We start from the raw sequence: 26,880 nt of genomic DNA, 5'->3' as shown, positions 1-26,880 counted from the left end.
GCACTAACACACAGCAAAGTCCATCTCCACCACCAGGAGCTCGGGTGAATACCAGTTAGTGCTTAGACCCCCACCGCAGGTAAACCCATGTCATCAGTCCGGGTGACCTGTGTGATACCTGCTCTGCTGCTATAGCTACTGGCCTCTGAGCCTGACTCCAAACCGTGACAATATGAGGTGCATAATTCAAAAGAATAACTGACAAGAATAACAAATACTGAGGCAAGCAAAACAATAAACCCTTATGTATTTCAACTATGTTATTGTTTGCCTGAAGTCTCAGTATCAGCAGAATTTTTATTCTCTTGGTTTGATAACTCACCTTCTAAGAAGATTTAACAGAATTCTCCATTCTATGGAGCACAACCATCACACTTATAGAGTACCCTAGGATACTGAAAACATGTCTCAAACCATTGTTCCCAAAATGGCGACAAGTGACTGCTCATGGGTAATGCCACAAAGGCAATTGCCAAAGACCACAAGCCAAACATTTCCTCAGCAAGAGTGCCTTCTAAACACCCAGGCCAAAATTCTTTGCAGTCTTTAGGCCACATAATGTTTTTGAATTGCTTAGAAATCATTAATAGTCATGTAATTATTAATCCAAATTAAGGTCATAAAAACCTTTCAGTATAGCTTCTGCTTTTTTAGCTAGCTCTGCCTAGGTTACTTTTCTCCATTTTAACAGTGCTGTGTTTCATTTCAGTTTGCATACTTTTCCACTTCCTACTTTTACAAGACATAGCTAGTCTATTGTCTAACAGTATTTTACATATAAACACAAATATATCTTCATGAACACCCTAAACAGTATGGTCACAAGCATGCACAATGATCCATTGAATGGGAAGCCAGGCAACGGCTATTCCTTTGTATCAGAGTTCTGAGTAAAATGTTGGATGTTTGCCAAAGACTGAAGCTCACATTTGCATCCTCTGAGACATTTCTAGACTCTGGTCACTTCTCTAAATAGACGTATGTGTTGTCTTTACTGTAAACAGTTTCCTGTGCCACAAACAATGCAATGCATCTGCTGGCAATCAAGCCAGTGATGCCTTCCTCTACCGTGGGAGTCTCCATAATGTAAAACAAAGAGCCCGGCAATGCAGCTGCGAGACGGTGAAACCATCATTATGGCCCCATGAGAGTGGCCAGACATGAAGACTGCTCCTGGAAAATCGTAATCTTATCTTAGAAATATAAAACACAATGCTAAAACTACGTCCAGAACTTCAGGCAGATGTAAAGATGTAAAGCCTGGTACACAGTAGTTTCTTTCCATTCAATCCAGCGGGTTGAATGAAAAAAACCTGTCAACTCCAGTTGGAGCCGCTGTACTAACTATGCGAAGTAAGTATAGCGATCTCCCTCGCTGAGCTGTTGTGTTCTGACAGGGGAACAGCCCCCCGCCAGAACACTGCGGTCAGCGCTCTCTCCACCCAACATACACACAAGCCGAATGTTGGCCATTTGTTTTTTTAACCGGCTGATGTCTCCTGACATTTGGCCCATGTGTACCAGGCTTAAGAATCACTAATTCAAATTATATAAAAAAACCTTGTGAGCTGCCCAGCTGAAAACTAAAGTGAAAATTAAACTAAACTAAAGACAGCTGCCAACACTCCCCACACTTCCCCAAATGTGATGATAACAGATTTGAATGACACAATGTGTGGCGCTAGTAACAATCAATTACTCATAAATATATAACGAATTGCAGTACAAATATATTTATAAATATGTCTGCTTATCTCTTATGCCCTGTACACACGATCAAAAATGTGTGATAAGACTTTGTTGTCGGAAATTCTGCCGCGTGTAGGCTGCATCACACATTTTCCATAGGAATTTCCATCACACAAAATTTGAGATCTGGTTCTCAAATTTTCCGACAACAAAATCCGTTGTCGGAAATTCCGATCGTGTGTATACAATTCCGACGCACAAAGTGCCATGCATGCTCGGAATCAAGCAGAAGAGCATCACTGGCTATTGAACTTCATTTTTCTCGGCTCATCATACGTGTTGTACGTCACTGTATTCTTGACGTTCGGAATTTCCGACCAACTTTGTGTGACCATGTGTATGCAAGACAAGTTTGAGCCAACATCCGTTGGAAAAAATCACATGGATTTTGTTGTCAGAAAATCCTATTGTGTTTACAGGGCATAACTCTATTAGCTTTTAGACGATTCCTGAAAACACTTCTCTTCAGAGAAGCCTACCCTACCCACACCTAACAACTGTATTTTCATTTTCTCCATCAGCTCATCCCCCACAGTTATTACTTTTTGTTTCCACTTGACCCTCCCTTCTAGATATATATATATATATATATATATATATATATATATATATAATTATTGTGTGTGTATATATATATATATATATATATATATATATATATATATATATATATATATCTCTATATATCATGTGAACCAAAAAGTAAATAATAAAATAAACATATATAGTGCAAAATTACGTGCAAAAGTGATCTGCGTATTGCACACAATCCTTAATGATGCATTATAGCAAACAATAACAGTCCATTATAGTAGCCTAAACACTTCCTGCTCCCTCACACGTCAGCTGATCAAGTGTTTTGCAGAGCAGGCACAGGATGGGGTGAACGCCGTGAACCGGACTTCAGGTGACACTATCACCCTTCAGCATACCAGTATATTATAAGCGTGTTTTAATAATTGAAATGTGAGTGTAAATGTATGTGGCATATGAGTTGCAATCAAAACCTTTATAAATGATATCACGCTATTGTACACCTCTGTTGTTTTCCGTATGTGATATGTATGAGGAGGCTTCTTGAAACACCAGGAGTAGTGGCTTTCGGTCTGTACTATTACCAGGAGGAGAAAGTGATCTGTGATCTGTATTTGACTTAAATAAGAGCCACAATAGGAGAAAGGAATTTCAGGAGGATTTTTCAAGCTGCTGATTAAAGCCTCATGCACACGAGACGCAGTTAAACGCGCGTTCAGATGCAGTTGGACAGTTTTTTCAACTGCACCTGAACTCATTCAATGTTATCCTATGTGTCCATGCACACAGTCTCGTTTTTTTCCGTTTATATGCAGTTGCGTTTAATCTCGTTTTTCCAGAAGCAAAAAAATGCGTTCAGAAACAAAAATTTCTGCGTTTCAGACGCAAAACGCGGCAAAACGCGGTAAAACGCGGCAAAACGCCGCTACCGCGTTTAGCCGCGTTTGCGTTTATATGCGTTTTTAAAGGTGACCTTTTTTTTTTACATTAAAATCTCAAAAATGATTGCAAATGATGAAAAACCATTAGAAAAATATTTTAAACAATTGCAATTGCAAGTGGACAATCCACAACTTGTGGCAAGTGACGTGGTAAGTGGACAATCCACAACTTGTGGCAAGTGACATGGCAGGTGGCAAGTGATGTGGCAAGTGGACAATCCACAACTTGTGGCAAGTGACGTGGCAGGTGAAGTGGCAAGTGACGTGGAAAGTGGACAATAGACAACTTGTGGCAGGTGACGTGGCAAGTGACCTGGCAGGTGACGCAGCAAGTGACTTGGCAGGTGACGTGGCAAGTGGAAAATCAACAACTTGTGGCAGGTGACTGGCATGTGACGTGGCAAGTGGACAATAGACAACTTGTGGCAGGTGACGTGGCAAGTGACCTGGCAGGTGACGCGGCAAGTGACTTGGCAGGTGACGTGGCAAGTGGAAAATCAACAACTTGTGGCAGGTGACTGGCATGTGACGTGGCAAGTGGACAATCCATAACTTGTGGCAGGTGACGTGGCAAGTGACGTGGCAAGTGGACAATCCACTTGTGGCAGGGGACGTGGCAAGTGACGTGGCAAGTGGACAATCCACTTGTGGAAGGTGATGTGGCAAGTGACGTGGCGAGTGGACAATCCACAACTTGTGTCAGGTGACGTGGCAAGTGGACAATCCACAACTTGTGGCAGGTGATGGGGCAAGTGATGTGGCAAGTGGACAATCCACTTGTGGCAGGGGATGTGGCAAGTGACGTGGCGAGTGGACAATCCACAACTTGTGTCAGGTGACGTGGCAAGTGGACAATCCACAACTTGTGGCAGGCGATGTGGCAAGTGATGTGGCAAGTGAACAATCCACTTGTGGCAGGTGACGTGGCAGGGGACGTGGCAAGGGACGTGGCAAGTGGACAATCCACAACTTGTGGCAGGTGATGTGGCTGGTGACGTGGCAAGTGGACAATCCACATCTTGTGGCAGGTGACGTGGCAGGTGACGTGGAAAGTGGTGTGGCAAGTGGACAATCCACAACTTGTGGCAGGTGATGTGGCTGGTGACGTGGTAAGTGGACAATCCACAACTTGTGGCAGATGGCATGGCAGGTGATGTGGAAAGTGGACAATCCACATCTTGTGGCAAGTGACGTGGCAGGTGATGTGGCAAGTGACGTGGCAAGTGGACAATCCACAACTTGTGGCAGGTGATGTGGCAAGTGATGTGGCAGGTGATGTGACAAGTGGACAATCCACATCTTGTGGCAAGTGACGTGGCAGCTGACGTGGCAAGTGACGTGGCAGGTGACGTGGCAAGTGACATGGCAAGTGGACAATCCACATCTCGTGGCAAGTGACGTGGCAGGTGATGTGGCAAGTGACGTGGCAAGTGGACAATCCACAACTTGTGGCAGGTGATGTGGCAAGTGATGTGGCAGGTGATGTGACAAGTGGACAATCCACATCTTGTGGCAAGTGACGTGGCAGCTGACGTGGCAAGTGACGTGGCAGGTGACGTGGCAAGTGACATGGCAAGTGGACAATCCACATCTCGTGGCAAGTGACGTGGCAGGTGATGTGGCAAGTGACGTGGCAAGTGGACAATCCACAACTTGTGGCAGGTGACGTGTCAGGTGATGTGGCAAGTGACGTGGCGGCTGACGTGGCAAGTGGACAATCCAAAACTTGTGGCAGGTGACGTGGCAAGTGACGTGGCAGGTGACGTGGCAAGTGATGTGGCAAGTGGACAATCCACAGCATGTGGCAAGTGACGTGGCAAGTGGACAATCCACAACTTGTGGCAGGTGACGTGGCAGGTGACGTGGCAAGTGAACAATCCACAACTTGTGGCAGGTGACGTGGCAAGTGACGTGGCAGGTGAAGTGGCAAGTGACGCGGCAAGTAGACAATCCACAACTTGTGGCAGGTGATGTGGCAAGTGACGTGGCAGGTGATGTGGCAAGTCACGTGGCAAGTGGACAATCCACAACTTGTGGCAGGTGATGTGGCTGGTGACGTGTCAAGTGGACAATCCACAGCTTGTGGCAGGTGGCATGGCAGATGACGTGGAAAGTGGACAATCCACATCTCGTGGCAAGTGACGTGGCAGCTGACGTGGCAAGTGACGTGGCAAGTGACGTGGCAAGTGGACAATCCAAAACTTGTGGCAGGTGACGTGGCAAGTGATGTGGCAGGTGACGTGGCAAGTGATGTGGCAAGTGGACAATCCACAGCTTGTGGCAAGTGACGTGGCAAGTGGACAATCCACAACTTGTGGCAGGTGACGTGGCAGGTGACGTGGCAAGTGAACAATCCACAACTTGTGGCAGGTGACGTGGCAAGTGACGTGGCAGGTGATGTGGCAAGTGACGCGGCAAGTAGACAATCCACAACTTGTGGCAGGTGATGTGGCTGGTGACGTGGAAAGTGGACAATCCACAGCTTGTGGCAGGTGGCATGGCAGATGACGTGGAAAGTGGACAATCCACATCTCGTGGCAAGTGACGTGGCAGGTGATGTGGCAAGTGACGTGGCAAGTGGACAATCCACAATTTGTGGCAGGTGACGTGGCAGGTGATGTGGCAAGTGGACAATCCCCAACTTGTGGCAAGTGACGTGGCAAGTGGACAATCCACAACTTGTGGCAGGTGCCGTGGCAAGTGACACGGCAAATGCAAGTGTACAACTGCTCTCTATGCTGCTGCTGCTCACTCTGATCAAAATAGCAGAAATAGTTAAAAAAAATGCTTTGAGAGCTTGGGGAGGGTCTACATGATGTTATCTTTATAAACGCGTCTAAACGCAAACGCGTCTAAACGCGTCTAAACGCGTCTAAACGCGACATGCAAACGCGGCAAAACGCGCGTTTCTAAACGCGCGTTTCAGCTTTTTTTTAACAGAGGTTTCATCTGCGTCTCGTGTGCATGAGGCCTTAAACTACAGGCTTATTTATAAAGCCCTTAAGGTGAGGGTACACCTGATGGAAGGTGTGTGCACACTGCATGAAGACACTATTATCAACTATTAGCACCTGTTTTATGCTACTATAATGGACTGTTATTGTTTGCTATTAGACATCATTAAGGATTGTGTGCAATATATGGAGCACTTTTGCACTTTATTTTGGACTATATGTTTATTTTATTTTATTTTATTATATACTTTTTGGTTCACAGGATATATATATATATATATATATATATATATATATATATATATATATATATATATATATATACACACACACACACACACATTTGTCACTTTATGTATATATTTGTACTGCAATTCGTTATATATTTATGAGTGATTAATTGTTACTAGCGTCGCACATTGTGTAATTTAAACTAATGAATTCAGCTCTGTATTAACTAAAGCATTGTGAAAAGTATTTTAAATCAAACAATTTAAGTAGCTAAATTTGAACTGGTATCAACTTCTTGCAACCCCTGTGCAACATAGCTCAAGCTGGGAGTGGGAGAAGCAGCAATTGGAGTTGATCATTTGTGTGTGCTCCTCTGCTAGCAAGAGACATGCAAGGTGGTTGTTGGGGGTGGCAGGGAACCTCTGTAATGGGCGTGAGATGGGTGGGGGTGAGATTGACGGCAGGGGCATGAGGTGGGTATTGAAAGGGTGAGGTAATAAGGCACTTTAAGGAGTGGGGAGGGTATTAATCTGGTGGCTAAGGGGAGAAGTGGGTAGTAGGGATTCTTCAAGGAGGTGGCAACTGGCAAGGTGAGTGGCAGGCAGGCTCTATGAGGGGTGCTGGTAGTGCTCCCCCACAGCTCTTCACTTTTCTCAAGGTCCTTCTTCCCTTGCTGTTTCTGTGTTAGTCCACCCATGTAGCCTCTACTATTACTACAGTGTGTTGTGTATCTAATGCCCCTGACTCATGCAGAGCAACAACAGAATAGGATGCAATGCTGCTCTAAGGCTAGGTTCACACATATGCGATGCGGGAACCAGCATGATTACAGTGCCGATTCCCGCATCGCATCTCTCCCGCAGACAGTTCACACTGCCCTCAGCGAGCTGCTGCGCCTATCAATACAATGTTAATGACACCCCCAGAATGGTTCACAGATCGCAGTGAGAACTGTGAGTTCACACAGGAATCGGATTGCATGGGTGAGAACACCCATGCGATACGATTCCAGTGCGGGGTGCGGGGGGGTGCACCCTGCACCCTGCACCTTTTTTGAGTGAATCCAATGCAAGTTCAGCCATACAACTGTATACACCGCTCCTGCCCATTGAATTAAATGGGCACCGCTGTCAAAACGCCTGCAAAGCACTTTGGCAGGGGCGATACACGGGCATGCTTAACCCTTTATTCACCCACTAGTGGGGCTTAAAAGCGATCCACTAGCAGCGGAATAGTGCTGCTAAAACGACTATAAAAGCACCGCTAAAACTAGCAGCGTTTTACCGTCAACGCCCACCTGCCCCAGTGTGAAAGCAGCCCAAGGCTTCCTGGGGCTGTGAACATGATGGATGTGTGGGGGAGTGGAGATAGCTGTGCAGCGCTTAATGTGTCCCCCAGGCAGAGTGACATCTTTGAGGTGAAATAGATTATAAAAAGAGTAAAGACAGTTGATTGAGAATAAATGGCTTCAGCCAAACACTAGCCATGAGTGAAAGAAAAGTTTTTGTGTTATTCATATTTTCTGAAAAATGGTCAAGAAATCATAAATTCTGCCAGGGTATGTAAACCTATGAGCACAACTCTATACAACTGAGCTTATCTCACCAACTATTGGATGCAGAAAATGCATCTAAACCTAAAAACAATCATTTTATATACTGCAGCATCCCAGTCCTTGGATGTGCTGGCTACATTTGTTTATTATTTTCTTCAGGTTTTATTCCTTTTATTTTCACTTGGCGATTGTGCCAACACCACACTTCCTGTCCTATAGTGACAACTGTTATTTACTTTTCTGTATGCACAGATGAGCAAAGTTGTCACCCTAGGACAGTGATGGTGAACCTTGGCACCCCAGATGTTTTGTAACTACATTTACCATGATGCTCATGCACTCTGCAGTGTAGTTGAACATCGTGGGAAATGTAGTTTCAAAACATCTGGGGTGCCAAGGTTCGCCATCACCGCCCTAGGACATGAAGTGTGTTACTACTACAGAACACTTTCCTCTCTCCTTATCTCTATATCACAGCAGAGCATTATTCTATAGTCCACATACAGGACTCATACAGGGCTGTTACACACAGTTGAATGACTCATCCCCTCTACCAAAAAACATCAGTGAACAACATAGCATACTAATAAGTCAATTAAACTACTACAATTTCCACTATAAAGAACCTATGTGGTTGGAAGAATTATGACATTGTGCAGATTCCATGTAGCTTTTTGTAAAGGTGTAAGAGATTTGAACAAAATTTGCCAAAACCAATAATATCTTGCTATTGAGTACTTGGCAACAGCAGCCCATATGTATAACAAAAAACAGTTTCTGCTTTGTCCCAATTTGCTCTACAACATTCTAATTTTCTAGTGTGACAGACTTGCATTAAATATTCAGAGTTAAATTAAAGTACAGCAAAGCACCAACATATTTCCATCTTCCAATTTATAAATACAGCATCCTGTGCGATTTACATACAGTATGTGTGAATAATAACACTTAAAACAAACGTGTTTAGTATTTAATAACTGGAAAAAAAGAGAAGTGCCTCTGTTGCTAGTTATTTTCTTAGTGCTGGCTAGTAAATAAAAAAATGACAGTTGCCATAAACCCAAATTGTTTGTTTCTTTCCTTTCACCCACCTTCTATAAATCAGCCTAATGGGCACAAATTGCACCCATGAAGTTAAATCATATAGACACCATTCAGTACTTGCTTTAGATTAAGTTGCATCTTTTACCTGAGCAGAAAAGTCAATCAGCTTGGGAAGGATAACTCTGGTACCTTCATCGCTCTTCAGAAAATCTAGTAGGCTCCCTATTAACCAAGAGAGTGTATATATACTTAAATAAGGAAACAGTTATTATAAACATAGGTATGCATGGATACTGTAAAAATGTACAATTTAAACAACCCTGCTGCTAAACCAAATGCCTCAGTAAAGTATATAATGATCTCTCCTGCTACCTAGACTATCCACTGAATAGAAATAGTTGGCGAAGGTTCTTTTAAAACGGACTCATCCAAGAATGTCATTCTCCTGTGTCCCTCACAGTACTCAATGGTTCCTCCTCCAACTCCTAAGTTACTATAGAACACAATAGTGCTGCAGGGGTCAATGGGAGGGACTGGTGCAGGGAAAATAGGAGATTGGCACTCCAAAAAGTTTTGGTTTTAGAAGAAACTTTACCTGGATATCCCTCTTTAATCAAACAGGGAGGTAAATACATATTTTCTGTTTTCAGGCACATCTTTTATAGGTATTTTCGTTTAGCTAGAGAATCATTTGCAAGTAATAATGGCAGACATGTACATAGTATTGTTTAATGTATAATGTATTTCACCAAGCAAATATGTGTTTGTACTGTGCACAAAAGTTCAGTGAAGGGTCCGATATCTCAACGGCAACATGGGCCGTGTGCATGAACATGGCTATCCAGAGACACGTTAAGAGTTTCCCTCTAGCATGGAATACACGTGACCATCAGGGTAAACCTGCTGCAGGCGGTCAAATGCAGTCAGTGTGAGAGACAGGGTCACAGTGCAATGAAGCAACGAGTAAACATCAAGTTCTGCTACAAATTGGGGAAAACAGTGACAGAGACACATTAAATGTTGGTGCAAATGTACAGGACGGGCGCCATGAGCAGAAAATGTGTTTACGACTGTCGCAAATGCCCTCTTCACAGGGGATGAGACCTGGTGCTACCAATTGTATCTGGAATACAAGTGGTAATTGATGGAATGGTGTTTACCATCTTCCCCATGACCCAAAAAAGAGTAGCCTGCAAAAGTTCAAGGTCAAGACAATATTGATCGTCTTCTTCAGAAAAGATAGCATCATCCATAAGGAATTAGTTCCTGTGTGTCAAACCATGAATGCCACATTCTACAAGGAACATTTGAAATAGTTGCTACGGCGCATCTGCCGTGCTTGGCCAGAGTTACACAGGACTTGACAGGGGATGTTGCTGCACGATAACACGCCTGCACAGTGTGCAATCTGTGTGCGTCAATTCTTGGCTCAGTGTGGCATACTTTCTCGATCATCCACCATATTCCCCTGATCTGATTCCTAAGGACTTCTTTCTGTTTCCCCGCCTAAAGAGCGGCATGAAAGGCACACATTTTGCGGATGTGGCAGCAATCCAAGCATGTGTGACAGCGGTTCTGAAATCAATTCCTAAATAGGACGTTGTTGACAGTTTCCAGAAGCTTTATGAACATTGCAAAAAGTGTGTTATGAGGGATGGCTATTATTTTGAAGGCCAGTAAAGGTAATTTCTTTGTATTTTCAGTTTTGTTTATTTTCTGATAGCATTCACCAAACTTGTTAGACACACCTCATATTTCTGTTGTAATAAATGTGACAATTTTCAGATACAAAATTATAAATACTGTACTGAATTCAGCTTACAAGGTATTGTAGCTCACAAAACTCAAGGCTTCTGGGTAACTGTACCCTCTGTAGACCACTTAAGAGAAGAAGGAGAATGGAATGAAGAGACACAAACTATGTGTACCTCAGACCTGCATATATCCATACCTACAGTGGTGTGAAAAAGTGTTTGCCCCCTTCCTCATTTCCTGTTCCTTTGCATGTTTGTCACACTTAAGTGTTTCGGAACATCAAACCAATTTAAACAATAGTCAAGGACAACACAAGTAAACACAAAATGCAATTTGTAAATGAAGGTGTTTATTATTAAAGGTGAAAAAAAATCCAAACCATCATGGCCCTGTGTGAAAAAGTGATTGCCCCCTAAACCTAATAACTGGTTGGGCCACCCTTAGCAGCAACAACTGCAACCAAGCGTTTGCAATAACGTGCAATGAGGCTTTTACAGCGTCCTGGAGGAATTTTGGCCCACTCATCTTTGCAGAATTGTCCTAATTCAGTTACATTAGAGGGTTTTCAAGCATGAACGGCCTTTTTAAGGTCATACCACAACATCTCAATAGGATTCAGGTCAGGACTTTGGCTAGGCCACTCCAAAGTCTTCATTTTGTTTTTCTTCAGCCATTCGGTGGTGGACTTGCTGGTGTGTTTAGGATCATTGTCCTGCTGCAGAACCCAAGTTTGTTTCAGCTTGAGTACACGAACAGATGGTCAGACATTCTCCTTCAGGATCTCTTGGTAGACAGCAGAATTCATAGTTTCTTTTATCACGGCAAGTCTTCCAGGTCCTGAAGCAGCAAAACAGCCCCAGACCATTACACTACCACCACCATATTTTACTGTTGGTATAATGTTCTTTTTATGAAATGCAGTGTTCCTTCTACACCAGATATACTTGGACACACACCTTCCAAAGAGTTCCACTTTTGTCTCATCGGTCCACAGAATGTTGTCCCAAAAGTCTTGGGGATCATCAAGATGTGTTGTGGAGAAATTGAGACGAGCTTTGATGTTCTTTTTGCTCAGCAGTGGTTTTCTCCTTGGAACTCTGCCATGCAGGCCATTTTTGCCCAGTCTTTTCCTGATGGTGGAGGCATGAACGCTGACCTTAACTGAGTCAAGTGAGGCCTGCAGTTCCTTGGACGTTGTTGTGGGGTCTTTTGTGACCTCTTGGATGAGTCGTCGCTGCGCTCTTGGGGTAATTTTGGGCGGCCGGCCACTCCTGGGAAGGTTCACCACTGTTCCATGTCTTCGCCATTTGTGGATAATGGCTCTCACTGTGGTTTGCTGGATTCCCAAAGCTTTGGAAATGGCTTTATAACCCTTTCCAGACTGATAGATCTCAATTACTTTCTTTCTCAATTGTTCCTGAATTTCTTTGGGTCTCGGCATGATGTGTAGCTTTTAAGGATCTTCTGGTGGACCTTACTGTGTCAAGCAGCTCCTATTTAAGTGGTGCCTTGATTGTGAACAGGTGTGGCAATAATCAGGCCTGGGTGTGGCTAGAGAAATTGAACTCAGGTGTGGACAACCACAGTTATAGTATGTTTTAACAAGGGGGGGCAATCACTTTTTCACACAGGGCCATGATGGTTTGGATTTTTTTTCACCTTTAATAATAAACACCTTCATACCTTCATTTACAAATTGCATTTTGTGTTTACTTGTGTTGTCCTTGACTATTGTTTAAATTGGTTTGATGTTCCGAAACACTTAAGTGTGACAAACATGCAAAGGAACAGGAAATGAGGAAGGGGGCAAACACTTTTTCACACCACTGTACATACATATACTATGCTGGTAGGGGGCTGGTCAGAGCCTTTGTCAAAGCTGATGGTTGGTTCATTGAAAGTTCAAGTAATTATTTCCAACCTTACAGTAATGCAAGAAGGGAAAAAGTGCTTAAATAGTGCAGGTATCATTTAGATCATTTATTAAAACTTTAAAATGCCATAAGGCAAAGAAAAAAAAATGCTAGCACCTTGTGTAAGATGCAACACATGATGTCAAAAAACCTCCTGGCTCCATCCTACACATTTTGTCTAAGGAGGTCTGTTAGGACAAAACTTATAGGTAATTTCCCTGTATCGTTGTATGATTACATGGTTGAAAATAATTATCTGGAAGTCGGACCCATCAGTGTGGATGGACACCCTCAACAGCTCTAATGGCATCAAAGAACATTGAGGTCCTATAAGTGGTTACCATGATTTAAGAGAGATATGGTCCATCAAGTGCTTAAATTGGACCTCTGTTATATTGGTGTTCTAAAATTCTTCCGATTTACTCTTTTCAGTTTTGGGTGAAGGTCACAATTTGTTTCTATCTCCAAAGTGGTGAATGTTATTTTTGCCGCATCCTTCAGAATTTGTTGTATGAGAACTATGTAACATCTTTATGCATGCTTTGGAATATTTTTTTTAGTTATATATTAGCGATTACTTTTGAGGACATACATTTATATACACATACTTTAAGCCATGCACATGTAGATATTGGACTCACCTTTGGCCATGTATTCAGTAATGATATAAATGGGTTCCTGCTTTGTAACCACAGCATAAAGTCTGACTAGTTTGTCATGCTGGAGAGTCTTCATCAGATTTGCCTCTTGCATAAAGGCTTCCACTGACATGGTCCCAGTTTTCAATGTTTTCACTGCTATCTTTGTATTATTGTTATAGAAACCTGAAATTGATGATTAGTAAAGTGTCACATAAGGTTTTTATGTGAATGAATTAACAAAAAGTAATTACTTGAGCCTAAAAGCAACACACCTTTAGATTTAATTCAGTGAGTTAGGCGACAATTGCATGCCAATACCTATAGAGAGGGGAAATGGGATTGGGACTTCGAATGAAGCACGTAGAATCCCCTTTCTCCTCTTTTTTCAACATATAGATAGGGATGGAGGCAATTGACCTTACCAGGTCACCGCCTCATATAAAGTTCCAACTGTTCTTTTTCTTACAGCAGCCTATAGAGTGCTTTTTAGGTGGATCAATTTCAGTGCCACCTTCAGCACTGCATTAAGGAAAGTATTTGCCCCTCCCCCACCCCCCTTCACTCCAGATCCAATTAGACCATACCCAAATGTATTGTACTGCAACCTATGTTTTGCCCTCAGGGGTTGATTTATGCAAACTGCAAAGTTCAAAATCTGCTGCAGCTCTGCATAGAAGCCAATCAGCTTCCATTTTTTTTTTGTCAACGTTTAATAGAACAAGCTCAAGTAAGAAGCCGATTTTCTGCCATACACAGCTGCACCAGATTGTGTGCTCTCCAATTTTAGCAAATCAACCCCCAAGTGTCTTTTTGTCACCTGGTTACATGTCAGGTAACCCAGGGGGAACCTGAACTACTAGAGGACACTATTTTGCAGCATTAACCATTAAAATAGGGAAGTAACAATCATATTGTGAGATTTTATATGGGTATATATTGGTTTAATCACTTAAGCCCCGGACCAATTTGCAGCCAAAGGACCAAGCCCCTTTTTGCGATTCGGCACTGGCTCGCTTTAACTGACAATTGCGCGGTCGTGCGACGTGGCTCCCAAACAAAATTGGCGTCCTTTTTTCCCACAAATAGCGCTTTCTTTTGGTGGTATTTGATCACCTCTGCGGTTTAAATTTTTTGCGCTATAAACAAAAATAGAGCGACAATTTTGAAAAAAATGCAATATTTTTTACTTTTTGCTATAATAAATATCCCCAAAAAATCTATAATTTTTTTTTCCTCAGTTTAGTCCGATACATATTCTTCTACATATTTTTGGTAAAAAAAATCACAATTAGCGATTATTGATTGGTTTGCGCAAAAGTTATAGCGTTTACAAAATAGGATAGTTTTATAGCATTTTTATTAATATATTTATTTTTTTAGTAGTAATGGCAGCGATCAGCGATTTTTATTGTGACTGCGACATTATGGCGGACACATCGGACATTTTTGACACATTTTTGGGACCATTGTCCTTTCTACAGCAATCAGTGCTATTTAAATGCATTGGTACCTGTGTAAATGACACTGGCAGTGAAGGAGTTAACCCCTAGGGGGCAGTGTAGGTGTTATGTATGATGTTATGTGTTTTTTTTATTATAGGTGGCGTGGCCTGGCATGTGACGTCACTGATCGTCATTCCCAATAAAAGGGAACAGACGATGGGGTAAAAGCCACAGTAGGAAGCATGGGGAGAGGTTTGTTTACACAGACCTCTCCTCGTTCTTCAGCTCTGTGACCTGATCGCGGGACATCAGCGGCGATCGGGTCCGCTGGTCCTGCGGCCATGGTCATGGAGCTCAGGAGCAGGTCGGGCTCTTAAAAAGCAACGTACAGGTACGTGCTTGTGCCCAGCCGTGCCATTCTGCCGACGTATATCGGCGTGAGACGGTCCTTAAGTGATTAAACAAGTTCTGAGTGTAAGCAAATTAACATACTAAATATTATTTATTAGTACGGGGTATTTGATTCACCAATGGCCTTAAAAATGTAAATAATAATGGCATGAAAAGGCATATTAAAATTGCCAGCAGGAACAAGTTCTGTTCTGAGATGTTTCCTGCTAGGCACAGCGCTTTTGAAAGCACTGACTATTTTAACAAAGTAAGAATATTATTTTGTATCTTGTGCGTGGTATTCCTATTGTTGGTACAATTGATTCATTTGGTGGAGATGTGATTGTGTTATGTAGAGCCTGATCGCATCTAATGCACCATGTAAAATAATTACTAATATAAGCATAGCTTGCCATTTATAACCTCTTTACTCAAGGAGAATCCCTAAGTCATCGTTTAATGAATAACATTTTCTTGTCATGTCAGTACTGAGCACCAAACGCATTTACAGTGCCTTGCAAAAGTATTCGGCCCCCTTGAACTTTTCAACCTTTTGCCACATTTCAGGCTTCAAACATAAAGATATACAATTTTTATTTTTTGTGAAGAATCACCAACAAGTGGGAGACAATTGTGAAGTGGAACGAAATCTATTGGATTTTTGGAACTTTTTTAACTAATAAAAAAATTTAAAGTGGGGCATGCAAAATTATTCGGCCCCCTTGCGTTGATACTTTGTAGAGCCACCTTTTGCTGCGATTACAGCTGCAAGTCGCTTGGGGTATGTCTCTATCAGTTTTGCACATCGAGAGACTGAAATTCTTGCCCATTCTTCCTTGCAAAACAGCTCAAGCTCAGTGAGGTTGGATGGAGAGTGTTTGTGAACAGCAGTTTTCAGCTCTTTCCACAGATTCTCGATTGGATTCAGGTCTGGACTTTGACTTGGCCATTCTAACACCTGGATACATTTATTTGTGAACCATTCCTTTGTAGATTTTGCTGTATGTTTGGGATCATTGTTTTGTTGGAAGATAAATCTCCGTCCCAGTTTCAGGTCTTTTGCAGACTCCAACAGGTTTTCATCCAGAATGGTCCTGTATTTGGCTGCATCCATCTTCCCCTCAATTTTAACCATCTTCCCTGTCTCTGCTGAAGAAAAGCAGGCCCAAACCATGATGCTGCCACCACCATGTTTGACAGTGGGGATGGTGTGTTGAGGGTGATGAGCTGTGTTGCTTTTACGCCAAACATATCGTTTTGCATTGTGGGCAAAAAGTTCGATTTTGGTTTCATCTGACCAGAGCACCTTCTTCCACATGTTTGGTGTGTCTCCCAGGTGGCTTGTGGCAAACTTTAGACGAGACTTTTTATGGATATCTTTGAGAAATGGCTTTCTTCTTGCCACTCCACATAAAGGCCAGATTTGTGCAGTGTACGACTGATTGTTGTCCTATGGACAGACTCTCCCACCTTGGCTGTAGTTCTCTGCAGTTCATCCAGAGTGATCATGGGCCTCTTGGCTGCATCTCTGATCAGTCTTCTCCATGTCTGAGCTGAAAGTTTAGAGGGACGGCCAGGTCTTGGTAGATTTGCAGTGGTCTGATACTCCTTCCATTTCAAAATGATCGCTTGCACAGTGCCCCTTGGGATGGTTAAAGCTGGGGAAATCTTTTTGTATCCAAATCCAGCTTTAAACTTCTCCACAACAGTATTACGGACCTGCCTGGTGTGTTCCTTGGTCTTCATGATGCTCTCTGCGCTTTCAACAGAACCCTGAGACTATCACAGAGCAGGTGCATTTATACAGAGACTTGATTACACACAGATGGATTCTATTTATCACCATCAGTCATTTAGGACAACATTGGATCATTCAGAGATGAACTTCTGGAGTGAGTTTGCAGCACTGAAAGTAAAGGGGCCGAATAATTTTGCACGCACCACTTTTCAGTTTTTTATTTGCGAAAAAAGTTTAAAATATCCAATAGATTTCGTTCCACTTCACAATTGTGTCCCACTTGTTGGTGATTCTTCACAAAAAATAAAAATGTTATATCTTTATGTTTGAAGCCTGAAATGTGGCAAAAGGTTGAAAAGTTCAAGGGGGCTGAATACTTTCGCAAAGCACTGTATATGCTCTTGTCTTTGACAATAAAGCACTGGAAAAAACAAACTGACAATAAAAAACAAAACAAAAAAACAATATATATATATATATATGTACTTATGCAATCTGACTTGTTTCCCTAACACACTGCTAATGTATTACCATAACTACAAAACGCTTCCTATAAATTAATTGGTTGTTGACATATGAGAGGAAACACAATGAAATCCACATATGGCATCATTATCCCCAATTTCTACATTCATTTGGACAGACTAATCTCTCAAATTGAACATCAAGCTTTTTAACGTCAGCAAGAGGAAACATCTTGAAACTCATGCTTCTAGCTGTTGCAAAAACTGCCCGTGTCATTTCCTGGGTTGTGAATGTACATACGGTAAACCTTTGGCCTTTTACATTCTAAAACTATCTTATGGTAGCTATGGGAAAGCATATATATCCATTCATAAATCTGTCCCTTTTCTGTTATATTATGTTCAAATATTTTTACATATTGGCAATTATCAATAACAATCTTATACAATGGGCAGGACCCTTTTTATGAATGAAGTAATGAATACTTGTACAATGTTTTCACAAATTCACATTTACAGAGGTCATTGTGTCTACATTGTAACAGCAGCTTATAGCAGGTTGCTAGATAAAGAACTCACTAGGAAACACAAGAAGGAATGCAAATGATTTATAAAAGTGGAACTATTTTTATTTTAAAGCAAACCTGTGCTTTGTTTTAAGGTTATGAATAATGTCTTCATTACTTCACTGGCAGGTGATTTCAGCAGAGGTATACTATATGTTACACTATAGCAGAATGTGTATTAAACCCTTTTGACACTGATGGACCAATCGGGTCCGCCTGTCAATTTTTCAGGTGGACCCGATAGGACCATCCATTGCTCTCTATGGAGGGACAGATGTCAACGGACATGTGTCCATTGACACCTGCGGACATCCCATCCGATCCTGCCTGCTAAAAACAGGTGGATGGAGAGCTGTTCCCCATCCATCTGGCAGATTGGATCGGATGATAGCCGAATGGAAATGGACAGGTGGTCTGTTTACATGGAACTGCTCCTGCGGAGTGGACATGGACCTGTTATCCGCCTGCTCAGCGGGGATCAGTGGACAGATTACCCAGCGGATCTGCTGCTGGAGTCCGCCCATCTGAAAGGGGCCTAACACAAACATGTAGGCTCAAGAAAGAAAGGGTAACCCCAGGAAATCGTACACATCTAAGGTGTCCTGCTGCAATGAATGGCGTGGCAACCTCAGCCTGGACTCTGACCAGGTCATGACCCCAAGGTGTTTCACTCCACCCTCCCCGGAGCATAGTCATGGGGGGGGGGACTCATGTTTATGGGGAGTATTATACTCAGGAGTTCCCTATTCCCATGACTAAGCCCTGGGGGCAGAGTGAAATGCATTGGGGGCATGGTCGGAGTCCAGGCTGAGGTTGCCACTCTATTCATTGCAGCAGGACACCATAGACTTCCAAGGGTCACCCTTCCTTCCTTTCTTGAACCTTTGCAGGAGACAAGACGAGCGCCATCCCCTGTCACCACTCTAGAAGCAGCTGCAGATGCACTGTCTACATACCCCCTCCCTATTGAGCCTTAGTAGCACACACACTTTTCTCAGGTCACACAAACACTTAGGCTGTTGTAGTCACAGCTTCAAAGCCCCCATAATCTGTAGGACTACACCTTGTACTTCTTCTGCCATTAAGGCTTCTTCACAGCACTTCAATTGAGTGTTGATCTGCATAGCCAACCCTGGTAACCCTAAAAAGCACCCCTCTCATTTTATAGGAGAGACTGCCCTACAGCCATAATCGTCATCACTTTTGGATGCAAGAGAAATAATTTGTCTACATGCTTACCCATCCAGACTTCCCCAAATTGGCCAGCTCCTAGTTTCTTCACCAGTTTGATTGATTCTCTAGGAATTTCCCAGGCATCTTTGTCCCAGGGTTTCTGTGGCTTGGGGGAATAGCATGGCTTATCAAGTTTCCTACACAGACCATCTGCTTGTTCTATTAAAATAAGAAATATAAACCAAGAATAAAACCAAGAATAAGTGTAATATTGAAAAATATATACAACAAAATAATAACAACAGTACACTAATAATAAAATTCTGTCATTGGACCCGTTGAGGTCACCATAGACCAAGGGCAACGATTAGGGTACTTAGCATAGATGTTTGGTTTTGTTTTATATTGCAAAAGACTAATATAGACTTTGTAGCTGGAGTTTAAAGAAAATCATTATAGCTTACAATAAAAACAAACAAGCCATGTTCTATGAATGGCTTAAATAAATAGAAAAAAGGATTCCAGCCAGGTGAGAATTTGATAGAAGTCTTTGTTACTTTATGAACAGAAGGTAATAAATGGTAACAAAGTGACAGTTACCAACTAAGATGAAAGTAAGACATGAAGGTAATGCGTTGTTGACTTGAATATACTGTAAGATCTTTCTTCAGAGTGTGAGCACATGCACAAACACACTAATATATGCAAAACACACCTGTATATACACACAGGCTAAAAAATACATATATAAAGGGCGCAAAGGAAACAATACAAAAAGCAAATAATATATAATGTGTATCTGATTAATAAAGTGCACAATAAAATAAACCATCAAAAATGTCCATAATAATCATGTGTGAACAAATCTTGTTGTGTATACTCCAACACTGTGAAAAATAAAGTGCACACGTGCTTCAGTAAACTTGCTTAAAGTGCTTCACCCAAAGTGATAACAAATGCGCTAACAAGATCATCTCGGCCACACAGGGACCTCAAAGCATGACTAAGACCCCTTTCATGCTATGGCATCAGCGGTAAAGCAGTGCAATTTTTAGAGCCGCTTCACCATCGTTTTAGCAGCACTATTTGGTTTTAACCCCCCCACTAGCAGCCAAAAAGGGGTTAAATCCGCCCATAAATTGCCGCCGGAGCAGCGTTTTTCTGGCGGTATCGGAGCTATGCCCCGTTGATTTCAATTGGGAGCAGCGGTGGAGGAGCGGCGAGTTCACCGCTCCAAAGAAGCTGCTGGCAGGACTTTATCTGCCACCGCTCCAGTGTGAAAGCCCTCAGGCTTTCACACTGGAGTGAATAGAGCAGCTGTTTTAGGGTGGTTTTCAGGTGCTATTTTTAACACTATAGCGCCTGTAAAACGCTCCAGTGTGAAAGGAGTCTAATAGGAAGGATTCCTTAATTCAATGCTGAAGCTCCCTTACGCATCCCATTCCAATCAAACAATCATATATGAAGGAAACTGGATCCCAATCCACTTTGTAGGTGTCTTCACTTTATAACATCTCTCCACTGCATATATCAACTTGCATCAAGTAGGTCTGTGAAATAGCTCCCCAACAAAGAGCCACAGAAGGCAGGATATAGTGTAATACCGCTTTATATTTTATTGCTTAGACCTACTTGATGCAAGTTGATATATGCAGTGGAGAGATGTTATAAGGTGAAGACACCTACAAAGTGGATTGGGATCCAGCTTCCTTCATATATGATTGTCCTTCCCATTAGTCATGCTTTGAGGTCACTCTGTGGCCGAGGCAATCTGGTGAGTGCATTTTCTTTTGTTGTTCACTTCAGGTGAAGAACTTTAAGCAAGTTTTCTGAAGCACATGTGCACTTTATTTTCACATTTTCATATTTGTTCACACATGATTATTATGGACATTTTTTGATGGTTTATTTTATTGTGCACTTTATTGATCAGATACACATTGTATATTATTTATTTGATTTTTGTATTGTTTGCTTTGCGCTCCTTTATATATATATATATTTTTGCTTTGTTATTAGTTTTCCACTAATTTTAGGGGCAGCATTGGTATATAATGAACAAATATTTTTTTTGTATTGTGATGCCGACACCCAACACTTCCCCCCTCACACTTGTGCTCTATAGCATAAGTTAGGTTTGAAAGTAGTCTAGTGCAATGTTTCTCAACCAGGGTGCCGAGTCACTCTGGTGTGCCATCTCGGCTCATCAATGCTATGCTGCATCTAGTGTTTTCTCATTGCTATGGTGCAGGTTGGCCGGCCATCAGCAGCTTGGAAACCCATGATGCTAGTCCAGGGTGGGTGGCATTCAGGGTGGGTGGCATTCAGGGCAGCCCCAGCATTCAGAATGGAATTGAAATCTGCCTCCATATATCCTGCTCTTCCTCCCACCCACTGCCATGCTAACCTGTGCAGGAGATTGGGAGGTTGGACTCTTGTCTGAGAAAGGAGGGGGTATCTTAGTGTGAGAGGTGGAGGGGGTGGACTGAACACTCTGATGTGAAAGAGGGAGAGGGGAAATGGATTGAGGACTCTGATGTGAAAGGGGTATGGGTCATAGGGACTCTAATGTAAAAGGGAAAGGAAAATGAGGAATCTGATGTGAAGGGGAAGAGGCTTCTGCTGTAATAAGGGACCCCATTTTACACTTGGGTGCCTCAGGATTTAGCCTATTGAGAAACACTGGTCTAGAATCTGCCAGTTGAAATTCTTACCATTATAAAACTGTATTTTTATTGTAGTAATTTACACATATATCAACACAGATTCAATCATAGTAGTGGCTACTTACTCTGGTAATGCTGGATCATGTCACTAATACATGGAAAAGTAATTCTAGGAGATATATAAAAACCACCATTGTCAAGAGTTCTGATTTTGTAGTGTTTGATGACATCGCCAGTCTTGGGATCAAAATCTCTTATTGATAATGAGTAGCTGCCTGCAAATAAGGGAAAAAAAGAAAAATACATGTAAAGAGCTACAAGAATTTATAAACAGATAAGTTAACAGTGCATAATCTTTCTGTCTGAAATAAAATTTTTACAGGTATCCATCAGGTAAATGTCCTAATGTTTTGCTCCATTAACCTAAAGCCCCTTACATATGATCGGATTTTCCGACAGGAAATGTTGGATGTCAGGCTGTTTTCAGAAAATCCGACCATGTGTATGCTCAATCGGACAATTGTTGTCGGACTTTCCACCAACAAATGTTGGCTAGCGTGTCTTCAAATTTTTTCCACCAACAAATGTGTGTTGCCGAATTTTCCGAGCGTGTGTATACAAGTCCGCCGGACAAAAGTCCAAAGTACAAACATGCATGCTTGGAAGCAGAAGCGATCGGTCTTGTAAACTAGCTCTTGTAATGGAGAATTAACATTCGTGACGTGGCAAATTTTCAAAGGCTTTTTTTTTCTAGTGATATCAAGAATAATATTATTATGTTTTTTTTTTATTATTTGTGCAAGTTACCACAACACCATTATCCCATAGTTTTTAAGAACAAAGATACAACTATGTTGGTGTCCCTTGACAATTTTACATTGTATTTTTTAAAATGTAACTGCCTACTCACAAACTGTCATTTGAAGTAAAACACATAGCCAAGTATTATTCTCCACAATTTTTTTATTGTGCATTAAAAAAATAAAAAATAAAAATTTACTTGCTATCTGCCAATATAACTTAACCAAAAAGTGCATTCTATGCATCCAAAAAAATAGAAAATATACCAAATCAAATCATTATTCAACCAAAAAAATGATGTTAAAGCAATAACTTCAAGGCCAATAATAAATAACACGTTATCTCCTCCGATTCCGCAACATGTCTGGTTGACAAATGGCCATTCAGAAACAAACTGAAAAGCACTAAAAGAAAAATGCGAAAAGAAAAGCGCGAATCAACACTCACCAAACTTCTACTAACACGAAATTAGCAGAAGGAACCCAAAAGATGGCGCTAAGGAGCTGAAAAACCACGTAGTATGTCTCTATGTTCGTAATTGTTGGCCAACATTTGTGTGACCGTGTGTATGCGAGACAAGTTTGAGCCAACACCCATTCAGACAATATTCCACTTTTTTCGGAAAGTCCGATCGTGTGTACGAGGCATACGACTTATAGCAGTCCAAACCAATATTAAAAGCTGGCAAATATGAGATAAAACCAGGAATTTTGACCATGAATGGTTGTGTAGTAAAACAGATATGCTCTGAGTGGTAAAAGTAAAACATCGACCAAATGACCTGACTTAAATTTCTGGCTGATAAAATTTGGCTAAGCTTCAAACAGATTTTTTAGAAATCTCTAACAATTAAATATTGAGTTAAAAATTTTAAGTTTACTAAATAAATGTATCAATTGTCTGTGAAATTTTTAATTCCCAAAAGCAAGTAAATATGCTTGTATCTTCATAATCCGTTCAACCAGTTATTTCAGACACATTCACGTTCAGATCACATACTGGTATGTGAATATTAACTTTTTGTGAAAGCTAGATTCACACTGCTTCAGGTGCAGTTCATGAGCTTTTATGTGTGTTAACAATTTTCTTAACCCCTTCGTGCCTAAGAGTAAAACAAATCTAAATGCCTAAGCACAATTTTGCAACTTTGGCATGTGTTAGTAAAACTTTACATATCATCACAACTACTTTGTGCATCCAGGTGGATTAATTATACTGTGTTTTTTTCAGGACAAATTGGGCTTTTTTTTATTACCAAAGGAAAACTGATCCAAAATAGTAAAACAAAAAAAATGTTTAGCTGTATATTTTTTGCTACTACCATAACCTACCACCAAAGAACAACCCAAAATAAATTCTTCTGCTCCTGATGATTTTTAGCGATACCACATATGTGTATGTTAGTTTTTGTTTGTACCCGTAGTACAGCCCAAAAACAATAGTACACACACTGACACTGATACTAATTAAAAAAAAAGTCCTGTCAAAAAAAAAAATACAAAAATACCTTGACCCAAACACTAACCCCGGCACTGACCTAGATCAAACCTTGATCTAGGTATTTTTTGTATTTTTTAATTCGCCTGCATCGCAACAATATCCGTATAGTAGGACGGCCGGAGAAAACAGAGGGGAGAGATACCACTACTTTTGTGGAGATTTGGTTGACTGAGTTTTTTGGGAAGGAGGCTTTCTCCCCATTTTTTACAGTTGAGCGGGCACATCGCACACCAGGTCATCCACCACAACCAGGAGCCCCCCCCAGACCCATTCTGGCCTGGCTCTTACATTACAGAGACAGAAAAGCGGTACTGAGACACGCACGAGAGAAGGCCAACATTCAGGTGAATGGGGTTAGAGTATAATTTTATCCAGAATTCTCTGCAGAAGTACAGAAATGCAGGGCCAGATTCTCAGATGTGAAGTAGCATCTGAGGGCTCTGCAACTATCATATGCCATGCTATACCCCGCCAAGCTAAGAGTTACTGCTAACAGGCAGACCCACTTCTTGGAATCAGCCCAAGATGCGGCCATGTGGCTGGACCGCAACAAACAGGCCAGAGATGAAGAAGGAGGCTGACCGGCCTGGTGCACCTGCTACCGCGGATCACCAGAAACCCACATAAATGCCCTAAAGAAAGTTTGTTTGACGCTCACTTATTGCCCCCTTAATGGAGCTGTCGTTCCCCTCAGGATCCTACATATACCTGTTTTTTCTTTTACACAGGCGCTTATTTTTCTAATTAATCCTATGACAGGAAATGTATATATATGGGGAACTTCCATCCCCTATGCTGCTGGGAGACTTAATATGAAGTTGGCAAGAAATGCATTTCTCTATGTGAGATGTAAATCAAGAACATCATGTTTGTTTCTGTTTCAAGTTCAACTACAATGGCCTGTCCTGTTGATGGCTTGGTTTTCTGTTTTTTCATATTTACTTTACTTGTACCGAAAGCTGCATATACAAAATGCTGGATTCTGGAACTACTGCTCTGCAAACACTGACACACCCGAACTGAAGGACATCTGGCTCACGCCTAAAATCCCCTAGTCGGAGACTCCACTGGCTTACACTAGCGCCACCCAGCCCCTTTAACAGGGTGATCCCCCAACCTACTCTGCCCTATGGGCCCAGAACCGTTACAGAACTTTCCGGGTGCTGTACCGGAACCATGTTCCTCACTAAGGTCATGTATAATTGTTCCCAATGGCAGAAATACCAATAATTTCCTGGAATGTTATTGACTTAGGCTCCCCACTTAAACGCATTATGATTTCTACTTTTCTGCAAAAATATCACCCTATGATTTTATTTATGCAGGAAACGTATTTGACTAATGAAACTCAAAGTTTCCTTAAGTATGCTTAGGTGGGAAAGGCCTACCATTCCACTCACACCTCTTACACAAGGGGGGTGAGTGTAATGATACACGGATCTGTGGACTTCCAAGAATTTGATGTTTGTATAGATACAAAGGGAAGGTTTATTTTCTTGCACTGTTGGGTTGGGAGGTTGCAATGTATCCTGGCTTGTGTGTATGTTCCCCCACCTTTCACTGTGGTGGTACTCCGGCTATTGCTAGCTTATTTAGAGGGCCGACCAGATTTCCCGCTGCTGGTGGCAGGGAATTTCAAATGTTGGTCGAGTCCCTCCATGGACAGACATCCGGGTACAGGGGCCTCCACCTCCTCAAGGGACTCTCCATTGCGAAGACTGCTTAAAGAGGTAGGATGGGTTGATATATGGAGATACAGGAATCCTCTAGATAAACAGTTATCCTTTTTCTCCAAAACTCACGGAACGTTATCCAGAATTGATCTTGCCGTAGGTAACCCCGTCATGCTCCCATCCATCTCAGAGGTGATGCATAAACCCTGCAGTGTGTCGGACCATTCAAACATGGTGATTAGCTTACTTATATCCCCACTGTCCAAGCTTCCAAGGGCTCCATGGAAATTGAATCCCTTTTGGCTGAAATTATTTTTGTCTCATGATGGGGTGGAGTGGAGCATGAGGGAATTTCTGGATGTCCGGGAATTTTCAGAATCCCCAGTGACACAATGGAATGTCTTTAAGGCCTATATGAGAGGGCTGCATATATCAGAAATTGGCGAAGGTAAAGAAAAACTCATCTGGGCACAGAGAAGAACTTGAAAAGCAGGTGCAGTAACTGGAAGAAAAATATGTACACACCCAGACACACTCAGCCAGGGAGGCATGGCAGTCGGCTCAATCTGCTTATGAGCGGCTGCTATCCTCCATGGCGGAGAAGAAACAATTTTTCTCAAAGTTAGCATTTTTTGAGGAAGGAGAAAGCCCAGTACGCCTTTTGGCTAAGATAGCTAATTCACAAAGCTCCCCTGTTATCGGAGCCATTAGAACACCAGGGGGAGTGCCCCCCCCCCATTAATACAGTCCCTTTAACTACCTCATTCAGGTACTTGGGGATCCAGGTGACATCTAAGATCCACGACTATGGAGACTAAACATATCGCTGCTGCTGAAAAAGTTCAGGGATCGGATTAAGACATGGAATTCAGTCTATTTGTCGTTAGCAGGTAGAGTGAACCTGATTAAATTGATCCTCATGCCTCAGTTACTATATATGCTACACAACTCACCAATAGTAGTGGCCCTAAAGAGGGGGAAGGGAAATTCTCGTGGCTCTTCTGAGCTAGTGATGCTACATACAGTAAAGAACTCATCTTTACCAGTGGCCCTAGAGGCGCTAGCCTTCAGCAAACCATATAAACTTTATCTGACCTACAATCTTGTTCAAAAAATCTGGAACAAATCTAAATACCTGCAGGGGGTGACA

The 26,880-nt window shown here is 41.9% G+C and overlaps 1 protein-coding gene across 4 annotated transcripts in view; it reads right to left on the bottom strand.

The window, feature by feature from the left end:
* LYN (LYN proto-oncogene, Src family tyrosine kinase) overlaps nucleotides 1-26,880 on the bottom strand; it is a 140,005-nt gene that overhangs the window by 26,454 nt on the left and 86,671 nt on the right. For all 4 annotated transcript variants that reach the window (XM_077492711.1, XM_077492713.1, XM_077492712.1 and 1 more), the window contains exons 7-10: nucleotides 21,882-22,031; nucleotides 19,157-19,309; nucleotides 13,318-13,500; nucleotides 9,154-9,230 (exon numbers count right to left, since the gene is read on the bottom strand). In XM_077492711.1, coding sequence (XP_077348837.1) covers nucleotides 9,154-9,230; nucleotides 13,318-13,500; nucleotides 19,157-19,309; nucleotides 21,882-22,031 — 563 coding nt within the window. The remainder of the gene's footprint in view (nucleotides 1-9,153; nucleotides 9,231-13,317; nucleotides 13,501-19,156; nucleotides 19,310-21,881; nucleotides 22,032-26,880) is intronic.

The sequence above is a fragment of the Lithobates pipiens genome, unplaced genomic scaffold, assembly GCF_037356315.1.
Source record: "Lithobates pipiens isolate NorthernLeopardFrog02 unplaced genomic scaffold, aLitPip1_a1.2 Scaffold_19, whole genome shotgun sequence".
NCBI lineage: Eukaryota > Metazoa > Chordata > Amphibia > Anura > Ranidae > Lithobates > Lithobates pipiens.
Note: the sequence above shows the minus strand (reverse complement) of the source record. Positions and strands in the feature narration are given on the sequence as shown.